The following is a 12061-nucleotide window of genomic DNA, read 5'->3' as shown; positions in this document are numbered from 1 at the left end:
ACTGCCTTGGCTGTGCTTTATACTTTGTGATGTCTGTTGTAATGAGAAGTTGAGCACAGCCAGCATCAGAAGTCTAGTAGTTTCAGCTCTGCAGTGATTGTGCTGAGAACTAGGCTGGAAAAGGGGACCATGCAGTGATTAAAGTGTAAAACAGGGGAACTGAATGTCCAAACAGTTTATTGAAATGCTACTTGATACTGTGTTCATTTAAAAAGTAATCAATAATTATTTTTATAAAGTTTAAGTGTTATTTAAAATACAAGTAAACAGTGGAGGAATAGATACCATCAAGCTTGACTGTAGGATACACTGTGTTCTCATATGAAGGTCATTTGTTTTTTATGTTACGGTAGTGCTGGGTAAAGTCTCTGGAGGAGAAGCTGGGTTTTTTCATGCATACGATAAGCCAGGTTTCTGGCTTAGCTGTTCTGTTTTCACTTACTGCTCTGATACTACAGTGTATCAAAATGGAGGTTTCTTTTTTAAAATCATGGAATGAGAAGACCTGTGGCTGCATTTTTCTAGCATCGTATTAAATTGATTTATTCCTTGCTTCTGTCTTAATTTTATTCATGGAATACTCAGGTAATGATTGTGAGTTGATTGGGAAATAATACTTGCAAAAGATGTGTGTTTGTTATGCTTGTTCTTTGCTTGAGAGCTGCAAGTTGCTTCAGTTCTTAGAAGGTTAGTTGATAGGTTGATGTTGAAAATGAAAAACAGTCAAGTCTAGGATGCTCTTTTTTAAGTATAGAAAGGATGTTTTTTGTGTCTAGCGCGTGTCTAATACAGTTTCTGATAAAGAATTGTAGCCTGACTATTATTTTAATCTTTTTAATGTCTTCTAGGACACAGCCGAAAACAGTTTTTGCAGAAGTGGAACCAGAAGATGATGAAACAGACAAGCCAGAGTGGAAAAAACGAAAAATTTGAAAAATTTGGTTTAATGAATAATTTTAGAGCATTTGAAAAAAAGTGCAGCGTTTATTTCTTCATTTTGAAAATTTGAAAGCAAAAATTACTTCATATGAACTTACAGTTGCTGCAGTGTGAAAAGGGATTGTTGCATTACACTGGATTGTAATCCTGCATCTGAATTTTGTAACAGGAAATTAATTACATTGTGAAAAGACCTCGCTATGTCAGTTATTCAGCTTTGCAATTTAAGTGAAAAGTATTTCTATATAAAAAGAACTCTAGTAAAGTCATTATATTGCCAAATTTTTTTTTTAATTACTACCAACTTTACGAATGCTGTGTCATGAGAGTGTTAAATGATTTAATACATTTTCTCAGACTCCTTTATATTTTTTTTTCTAGTTAAGATCTAGGAAATTACTCCCTTCGTTATAAGTGTAACAAAGTTTACACTTTTACTTAGATTAATTAATGCGTAATAATTCAGTTTAGTTAATTTTTGTGTTCACACGTGTTCCAATTCAGTTCACACTTCTATGTGAATTTTAGAAAACGTATTTTCTAGCGTCTGTCCGTATTTGAATGATGTTCCTTGTAAGCACGTGCGGTATCTCACAGTAGTATTTTATACAGCTTTTAATTTTCAACAATGTGACATTGGAATGATGTCAGCTCATTTTAAAAAAATAACATGATTGTTTGCCTAGTCGATGCAGAATTTTGTTCAGGCTTCCTATCCGTATTAGTTTGTATTGATAAGTGTTAGGATAGAGCAGAGCTGTGTATCTGCTACCAGGCCTTTGTACCTATTGACTTCGTTGTGCGCCTGAAATATGTATATCCTACCTCACCCTCTCTGAAGACTGATACTATCCTTTAGAAACTGTTTTTCATGGTTTAACACAAAATTGCTGTTCTAAATGTCATAAAGTGAAGGGCAGATTTAAAACTAATGTCCTTTAGAGAAGGAGAAAGGAAGCGAGGTTAGTTTTAGGCATTTATATTGTGATTATAATAATACACAATATGCTAAGTATTGTGGTTATAATAATATACAATTTAGCAAGCACTCTGCATTTCCACTAAGAGTAATAGGCATCATAAACAACTGAGCTTTCTTAATTATGAATATATTCTGAAGGCATATTTTAGGGCTATATTTAGCAAAGCACTTAATCACTTTCCTAACATCAAGTGTCTGGTGCTGATAGCCCGCAGAGCTTAGATTTATCTTTTTGAGCTTTGTTCTGTACCATTATTTCATTGTATGATTTTCTTTTCCAAGCTTATCTTTACCTTTGAAGCCTGACTTCAAAAGGTCTAATGAGCATTGGCATAATGTTCCTACGACAAAATATTTCCACTGCTTTCACTCAGTGTAGTCCTTTGGTAAGAGTGGAACCTCACTAGATAATGCACAACTTGTCTTTGTCCCTCCCTCATAAAAATATTTTAGTACCTACTTATGTAGAATGGCAAATCAATGAGCAATTTACAATTGCAGATGTAATATGTACATACGTAATATGTAGAATGAAGGACTTAACACCTAGGTGGACAGTAAATGGAAGAGAAAAAGTAGGTCCAGATGAAGAGCAGCAGTAGTTAAGAAGACCAGCTAAAGACCTCCCAATGCAATATCCCCCTCAACAAATAAACATCAAAAATGTCATTGTTTCATTTAAGGCTATTTTTTGTCTTTTTTGTTGTCCAAATAATGCAGTACAAAATAAAGTGTTTTCAAATAAATTTCTATGAAATCTTGAATAAGATTTTTAAAGGATTAATATGTCCTTGGTTTTAGGCTGAATATTAACAGTTTATAATTTCTGTTTTTAGTTGTTCGCTGAGACAGCATGGCTTAGGGAGCAGAGCTGCAGGGAAAGGCAGATGAGGAAAAATGCTGCAGCTGTTCTCTAAGCTTGAGGGGAGCTGCTTCTTTTATGTTATTTATTCATATCAGCTAGATCTTGTTTCCTAATTCTTAGAATAATTAACCCTGCAAAAATTCTGTTAGAATTTCTCTAAGAGTTTGTTATTGGTACTTACCATAGTTAATTGTCTTGAATGACTGTTTTAGCTGCCTAGAATTTAAAACGGTACCTGTGCAGATAGATATTAAAAGGGATTTAAAACTAATTTAAATTGTACTTACAATTTAACTCTTGTCTTGGTTTATTTGTCGTAGTCCTTACACTGGATTTTCAGGCATGTTCACCAACAAGGCAAATCACAAATTTTTTTTAGAAGCAGTTTTTAATCTTGAACAACTCAATGGTACGAGTTAATCCAGTGAAGAAGGAGGTATGAGCAGTCTGTCTGCTTGACCATACGTGGGACTCAACCTTTTGAATTGTCCAGGGAAAAATCTTAACATTAAAAATATTAGGTATTTGGCATAAAAGGTGGAACTCTACATGCAAACTGGAATATTAGAAACTATACTTGTGTTAATTTTTTATCAACGTCTGCTAGGATTTTTATCAACCTAATTTTCCTTTGGACTTCACAGAGGACCTAGGTTTTAGTAATTGCGTAGTTGCAATCTTGATCCTCCATGTGTCCATATTTATTGTTAATGTGGCCAGAATCCAGATGGGCTTTAGTTTCCGTGTTTCTGAAACAAGGTGGACTTTTATTGTTTGCTGGCTTCCTTAGAAGACTCGCTTACAGAGGTGCCAGAATCATCACTACGGTTTTGGCATGCAGAATGACTTCCATGGTGCTTTCTGGAAACCTGGATTTTTCTCTCCATATTCTGTGCAGCTTCTAGATGTTTCTTTATAGCAATTTATGGCCTTTTGTTCTTAGTGCTAATGACTGGTTAAAACCAGCTGTTAAGTACTACATGACTGTCTGTAGGACCAAGGCTTTTCCGGCCGGATCATTGCAGCCCACCAGCTAGTGGTCAGCCCAGTCTCCTTGTTTGTGTTGCTGCCATCAGTATAGAGGTCTTCATTTGATTCTGTCCCATCCTCCTTATTCCTTTGCACTATCTTATTTTTTAAGTCTTCTGCAACAGGTGAGAGGATTGCTAAGGCTGTCTTTGAGTCCTGGCACTTTTCCTCTGGCTGCTTGTGACTACTTTATGATTGCTTAAGTTACTCTCTGGTCTGCTTCCTATGACCTTTAATTTACTGAAGGTGATACTTTTGCCTCTGGTTTTTGTGACTGATAGCAAGAACTGTGAATTTGTGCCCAGAGGCCTCCAGTCATTGTCTCCCTGCTTATAATTACATGACTAGTTTGATGGTCTTTGTCATGCCTGCCTTTTCTCTGTTGAGCTATACACAAGTGTGTATTATGGGAAGAGAAACCATGAATCTTTATCCTATCAGTTCAATCTCTGCTGGACCCTGAGGAGTGTTTTGCAATGAGTGGCACTGCTGAGCTGAAATGCAATCCTCTTGGTTAGATCCGTTAGTTTCTTTGACCTCTGATGCCTTTGGGGGTGTCCAGCTTGAGATATTTGTAGGTCACATCCTTCTTTAATACTGAATCATTTGAATTTTGATGTACCCTGTTAGTCACAATAGTATTGCAAAATCCCTCTTCTATTTCTTCATCATGTTAAATGCCTGTATGTCCTCCTAGCCTGCCTCTCAGCAATGGGAACTTAAAGAAAATCCTACAGTTACCCTCATTAAAAATCAGCAGTCTTGTTCTGACTTTTTACCACAGGTGGGCTAGGATTTCATGAGGTTCTGTCCCCTGCTGTTGGTCCCTGAGCTCTTCTAATCTGTTGAACTATTTCATGCATACATGTACATGAAGAGTTGGATAGTTGGCTAGCAGACGTGCTTATGCTTGCCTAGCGTTGAAGCATAGACGCATCTTATTACATCAGTTTTTAAATCTGCTAGGATTTTTGGCTAATCCCATTTAAACACAATTTTGTGTACAGTATGAACTTCATCCATCCTCTGGGACTCCAGTATCTAATTGCTTCATGCAGTCTGGATAGCTCTGAAACACAAGATACTTCTCTCTCTGTAGCATATCCTGGTTGAAATTAGCTTTGGTTGTTAAAGCTTCCCAGCCTACATGGAAAGGTATTGGGAGCACACTGACAGTCTTCCACTTTGGCAGCAGTGTCATATACTCAGATCAGCTTGTTGGAATCTCCATAACCTGTGTGTTGCTTGAGTGCCTTGGCAATAGTTTATGATTTTTTTTTTTTAATGGCTGATGATTAGACAGTATGTTCGTCTTGTACTCTGAGAGATGACTCAAAAGAAGGCCTTAGCTATCATGCAGGGCTGTTGTATGTCAGGGCTAGTGCTTACGATTTTTCTTACTCTTTCAAAGAAGTATTCCTGCGGGCTCTGGCCTTTTTCCTTGATGTATCATGAAATAGTAGATGCATTAGATAAACTGGACTAGATGGGTCCTTGAGAAGTTATCTAGTCTGTCCTTGACTCAAGTAACAGCTATACCTGGTCCAGTTCTGGCATGTTTATTGGATCAGCTCTTTAAATGCTTCTATGGTAGACACTGCACAATCTCCCTAAACAACCTGTTCCAATGCTTCATTCTTCTCTAGCAGTAGAAAATTTTTCATAATCTCTAAGGAAAACATTCTTGCAACAATTTAAGCCCACTATTTCCTATCCTGTTCCCAGCAGTGATGGAAGTCAGTTTGACGTTCCCCTTTGCAGCAGCTTTTTATTATGTTTTAATTTTGATATCTTCTCCTGTCTCCTCTTATTCTTTCAGTTTTCCTTTATGGTTTCTGTTTTCTGGCATATAATCATTTATTTGCTTTTCTGTGCCATGTTCTGATTGTCCACGTTTCTTGAAGTATACTGCCCACAATGTATTCCGTGTTTCAGATGAAGCTGCTTTTTTAGCACTACCAAGTAAACAGGAAAAATGTTTGCATGTCTCGTTACAATCACTTTTTTCTCTGCAGTTTGGCATTATGGATTTGTGTTCAGGTCCTAATTCCCCTCAAATTCCAGAACCTCTGTTCCAAAGCTGCTGCCTAGCCGATTCACTGCCTGGTGGTTATGTATTATTCTTAAGTATTGGACTTTGCCTGTGGTACTGAATTTCATTGCATTTTCTCAAAATGTATCACCTTTTTCTTCAGATTATTTTGAATTTTCTCTTGGCCCCAAAGTGTCTGCAACTTTTTACAGCTTCTAGTTGTCAGCAGATGTAACAAACATATTCTTTGTTCATTTAGCTAAGCCACTGTTGAAGTTAGTGGTTAGTGGCAAATCCATAAGGTTTCCCATATGTGTGGGAGGGAAATGTTTCATACAGTGTTAATTTTCTTAAGGGTTCATAAGCTTCTAGTAAATGTACTCAGAAATTTTTGGAAAAGCAATTGGCTTTCCTAGAAATTGCTGGATTCTCTTCATGTCCTTTGGTTTCAGGATTTTTTTTGATGGTTCTGTCCCTTTGTGTCCAGCAGGAATCCTTGACATTAACTGTGTCACATGTGGGAGACCTCAAGACCTCCTTGTGTTTAGCATTTCAATACTGCACATTCTGAACATATGTCCAGCCTGTCCCAGTTAGCTGTTTTGATCCTGAATTCTTGCTTATTTTAATTCTCCTTCTATAATAGAAAATGTCATCTGCTATAATCTTGTATAATCTGTGAATTAGCAGTAGGTCTAGCCACACACCTGTAAGTGTACATCTGGTCTGATCTACGCTAGAATTGAATTGCTATATTCACGCCTGCCAAGAGCTGTGATACTGCCATGAGATCTGTGGCTGCCTTGCTTGTGGCGATTGTGTTGCCCACGCATCAACTTTCTGAAACTTCAAGCATGTTGGAAGCAGCAATGTTTCTTGTTCCACAGCTTTCCCGTTGACCATCTGCTCTTCCAGTGGCCTTAGGAACATTTTGCTGAAAGTCATCATCTTTAAGCATTTTTCTAGCCCAGTACTAGTATTTGTCAAGATCACAGGGACTGCACTGCAGCTGATTGAAGAACATGGGAATGTAATGTTAATACACTTAACTTGCAGGTGTTGGGTGACAATTAGTGTGCAGGTGTCCGTAGTGCTCAAGTGCTGAGGAACTTGGGCTTGTTAGAGGTCTCTGTAAGTCTCAGTCTTCAGGCACTGTCTGTACTTCTGTTGCTTGCATGCCACTGACCACCCGGTATCTCTCTTTCTCACATCCTCAGGGGCACCTTTTTTCCTAGACTGGAAAATGTCTCTTGCTGTTTCTTCTAGATTTCTGCAGAGTGTGCACCTGACTGTGAAACATGCATTTCTGGTCCATCCCTGTCCTGTGTGACTTAGCCTGATTCTGTGGATCTGTTGTGCAGCCTAGGATGCGCTTGCATGTGGAGTTGCTGTTGCTAGTGACAGGCCAAGGTTTTGTATTAAGCGAGGAGGCCTCAGGGCTTGCCTGGGTTTGGGCCTGTCTTGGGCTGCCTGCAGCTTTGTCTGAGCTTCTTTAGCTGCTGTCTAACAGCCAGGTGACTGCTGCTTCATTTGTTTAAGGTTTTGCTGAGCTTTGTACGGTGATGAGGAAACTCATGTTACCATCATGGCTTTGTAACTGGTAAGTAGTAATTCCATGTGGTTGCTCTGTGTTGAGTGAGTTACTGGTGACCTTAATTAAAATCCGTGGTAGTGGAGTGCAGGAAGGCAGTGATAACAAAGGCTTTGAAGGTGTGGACACAGGACTACACCAGCAGCCCTGGGGCTAGTAGGAACTTGCCAGTGTTACTTGTCATTCAGAGAACTAGGCTTTGAGAGCTGGATAAGCTGGTTTTGGGGATAGCGAAGAGGAACAAAAACAAAGCAGGCCATATGTAGTAGATCTGACCATAACATGGAACTACAGAACAGCAAAGAAAGAGTAGGGGGTAGTATGTCTTGCAAAATGTATAAAAATAATCCCATGCAGATTGTAGAGTGGAGAGGAAGAACGTCCACTGCGTCAACATCAATCTCCTGGCAAAGAGCTAGGGATGCTAACAACTTGGCACAGCACCCATCCCCCCCATTGCCCCTCAGACTCAAACCATCAGCTTAGGACGCAGAGGGATGGCAGATGGGTGAGAGGGGTTACCTGCTAGGGGTTGTGTGTGTAACAATTTTAACTGCATTGTTATGCAGACTTTTTCTCTAGCAGTAGTAGTAGTAGTATTTATTTTGTGTCATTGTATATAGGCATGCCTCTTTATCCCATGTAAACTGCACAAGTTGTAGTGCAGCCGTTCTATGCCAGCTGGGGAGTATCCTTTTTCTGTATTCAATTCCCTCGCTCTTGGTGGCATCCCTCTAGTGCAGTGAAACCTCAGTTTGCAATGGTTATGCAAGCAAAGGACTCTGAAACTTGGGACTTTGCCTGTGATTCTAATAAAAGACTTCTCAACAGACTTCGGATTTTCTAACATTATGACTTGTGACATCAGCAAGAGCGCCACTCTGTGATGAAGCTGGTGTGTAGTTTGCAGTTGGCTCTTCATTTAACATTACCTGAACATGCAGAGGCAGTTATCAGGAATATTCCGGAGAGGTCAGCATCTTCGAAATAGCCTTTGCAAGCAATGTTATCAACAACAACTCTTTAAGTTTTTAGGGCATTTTCCAGTAAGAGCTCCTTTATTATTCATAGAACAATTTCAATATGTCTTGGTATGTATTTTAATTAAGTGGCTCAGTTAATAGTGAAAGCATACAGTTATTATACCATTTTTGGGCGAATATGAAGTTTCCAGTTTGTTACAGTAATACCACTGTAATGCGTAACTATAAAGTGCCTATAGCCATGTCCCCATAGCTTACTAGTGCATCACAGAACTGGGGCCAAGCTATGTTGTTATGGTAACAGTTCAGAGACATTTAATTAAATCCTTAAGGGCACAATGTAGCAGTCAAAGGAAAACCAGATACAATCCAAGACTAAGCAACTAAGGTCCGTTGACTTGGGGAATTTTCACCTAGAAATGGCATGTCATAGAGACACAGCATGAGCTCTTGCAGAAGACGAGGGAACAGGTCGTGACAAATAATTGGGCACAGAGATGAGTGGGAGGTGGTCAGTCGGATGCTGCAGGAATTAGGGAGTTTATGTCCGGTTTTATGTAACATTTTAAACTACCCTCTTTGAGATCATTAAACAGGATGTTAATGAAATTGACAGATGATGCAGATGAATACTGCAAGCACTATTGGAAAAACAGAAGCAGAAAATAAGAAGTAGTCACCCTGACAAATGCAAGATAATACATCTGGAAAACAATAATTCAAAATGCAGATTATTTTTTCCTCTGTGGTGGGATGACTCTCAGCTACACCAGAGCTGGTGGATGGCCATTTGTGTTTCTGTGTTTCCTCTGACATGGCAGACAAAAAAAACCACTTGGAGCTTTTGGCAAAAGGACTGCTCCTGACCAAGCAGCTTGAGTGACACATGGACTGGGAACGTAGCACATTCTGTCTCTTAGCCACTGGCTTTCGTCTGAAAATCAGCTTGGTAAATAAAGCATGCACGGATCTCCTTTTGTGAGCACCAGATGCTGATGTCATGTGTACTGCAAGTTAAAAGCGCTCCTTTCTATTTGCAGTCTTGCAAATTCAGCTGGCTCTCTGAGAGGCAAACTCTTGCCTCCTATCAGCTTTAAAAATCTGCTTTCTCTCTCCTTCTTGTAATTGCGGCTCTTTGCATCCTTAAAATCCTGGAGTTTTCAAGGGAAGGTGCAGGAAGATAGGAGACTTTTTATCTCTCTCTTTGTCTAGTTTGGGAATTTTCACACTTCAGAAAGCAATTCTGCTGATCTCTTCCCGGTTGTGCTGTTATCCATAAGGATGTGCTGCAGGTGCTCTATTTTCAAGTTTCTCATGAATGTTGAATTGTTGGGACAGACCTTTTTCCCTTGTAAAAACAATCTTTTAAACATTTTTGGGTTTGATTCCCCCCCCCCCCCCCCCCCGCATGAAAACAGTATATAGATATTTCAAGGAAATACCTATCAATGAAAAAGTAAGCCTAATATTGGACTTGCCAGCCCATTATAAATTGTTTGTATGTAATAAGATAGAAAAGACTTCCTGGATTGTTATTTACTAAACAGCCCACGCTTAACTTCCAGATCGTGATCCTTGTAAAATTTAGTGTTCGGACAATGCCAGCACAGCGGGCTCCTGATTCGCAGGAGGCTCTTCCTCATCCTGCAGTGACACCACTACTGGTGACTACCACAAGGCAGATTAACCTTGAATGCTAAGGTTTGCCTAGAAACTTACTATGAAAGAAGTGTTAGGTGTTACACTGACAAAATATCCATGACAAAACCTGATGGTTCAAACTATAATCTTGCAGATTAACATGTCACATGCTAAAGTAACTGACATCAGCTTTGTCTTTAATGTGACAGCAATTTGTGCACACATATATGTGTACATATATTGTTTCTTTCATTGTTAGAAACATGCTATGCAGCGACTTGTGCCCAAGAAGTAACAACTTGCTATGTACCTCAAGTGGTGCATTAACTGCGTGGATGAGCAGTTATCTTGGGGGATATTTACCTTAATTAGGGCAGTATCTTGGGTGAAATGTAGAGGACCAGAGAAACTGAAGCTGGCCATGTAATTGATGAGAGGCACAGCCAGTGGAGGAACAAGTGGAAGAATCTGCAGTAAGTATTTTAATCTGAAAGACGTGAGTCTTCTTCACCCCAGTTGGGGTACACTTAGGCAAAACACTGATATTAACCCTTTGCAGAATGGAACAATGCACTGGAGTAGCCCAGAGAGTCACAAAATGGAAAAAGAAAAATTAAAAAAAGAGGAGAGAGTTGGTCTGACATGGTGCTGAAAATTGTCTTGTAGGTGAGATTTTCCCCAGTGCTGAGGCACCCATTTTTAGTTATCCTCAGCTCTGAAGTTCAGCCTTGTGGGATCCTACAGCACTGGCACTGTTTTAGGAAACCTTTCCAGGAGTGGTGAGGCTGGCAGATGGGCACTCCAGGGCTGTTACGAAGGTGAGGGAGAAGATGATGCATAACCATGCCTCACAGCCCATGGTCGTAAAAAAAAATTAATGAGTCAACTTTCAAAGATTCCATCATGTTTTCCAAAAACATTGTAAAATCATCCTGTAATGCAAGGAAGATTGCAGAAGAAGAAGGTTTCAATGAAGATGGCAGCTGTCACGTTCCCAAATGCAGTGAGGGATTTTGCTGTTCACAAGGTGATAAACCTTTGGGTTGAGGCTCTGTAAAATGCCCATTTGTAGGATTCTTTTGTTAAATTTTACTAGCTTTTAACTCATGTTTACACTAAAAAAATAAAAGGGAAGCTTTAGTTCTGGAAATGAGGTAAGTATAACAGCGTTATATATTCTTTCTGTTCCTTTTAACCACTTGTTTTACTGTCCAGCATACTGTCCTATTCTGGCACACAACAGAGTTTAAACAGTTTTGTGTGAGTTGTTAAATGTTTTTCTTTGCATGGAGGCATGGGAGTCACTTCATCAAATTCTAGAGTATCCCTGCTTCCCACCTTGCCCTTTTGCTGTGCTACAAGAATCCTTGTTCAAGTTCAGTCTTTTATTCTGTTAGGTGCTTCTCAAACTTACGATGAGGTAGTATCATCTGCTCTAAGGATCTAAATGGGAAAACCAACTATTACTGCAGGACTGAAGAAACGGAAATACAAGATGAGGAGAGTTAATCGAAGTCAGATTAGTGGCAGAACTAGGAACATAGTTCAGCTATTTCGGTGACCCTTTGGTGCTTTTTACCAGCACCTCTTTTTGAACCAGGAAAGCACTCTTCTGGTTGTAATTAACTTTTGTGGGTTTGTGCCTGTAACTGAGTTATGAACAGCACTGTATAACTGCATCAGCATTTGGATGTCATAAGAAACGGAATCATTCAGGTTGTGAGCATATCACGCTGGCGATTCAGTTTGAAATGACTCCTGTGGAAATACACCCTGACTGACACATTGCTTAATTCTGCTTTGTGCTTGTCTCACACTGCTCCTTAACTCTCTGCTCCTGGTGCGTCATTCTCTGCACACAGCCGAGGAACATTTCGCTTCCTTTGGGAAGTGAGGGCGCTGTGCTGGTGCTCCACAACCCAGGCTTGGTGTTGGTGATGTTTATTACTGAATCACACTGCACCACTTGGGAGCCAGGGTTTTTTAAATAAAAATTATT

At 39.5% G+C, this 12061-nt stretch overlaps 1 protein-coding gene across 2 annotated transcripts in view; it reads left to right on the top strand.

Annotated features, from left to right (window-relative positions):
• Positions 1-958, top strand: part of WDR70 (WD repeat domain 70) — a 141745-nt gene extending 140787 nt beyond the window's left edge. For both annotated transcript variants that reach the window (XM_086479321.1, XM_086479322.1), the window contains one exon: positions 849-958. In XM_086479321.1, the coding sequence (XP_086335447.1) occupies positions 849-933 (85 nt within the window). In that variant the 3' untranslated portion in view covers positions 934-958. The remainder of the gene's footprint in view (positions 1-848) is intronic.
• Positions 959-12061: the final 11103 nt, after the last annotated feature.

This window comes from Leptosomus discolor, chromosome Z (assembly GCF_034619465.1).
Source record: "Leptosomus discolor isolate bLepDis1 chromosome Z, bLepDis1.hap2, whole genome shotgun sequence".
NCBI classification, from domain to species: Eukaryota; Metazoa; Chordata; class Aves; order Leptosomiformes; family Leptosomidae; genus Leptosomus; species Leptosomus discolor.
The sequence above is the reverse complement of the archived record's forward strand: the minus strand, read 5'-3'. Positions and strand labels throughout refer to the sequence as shown.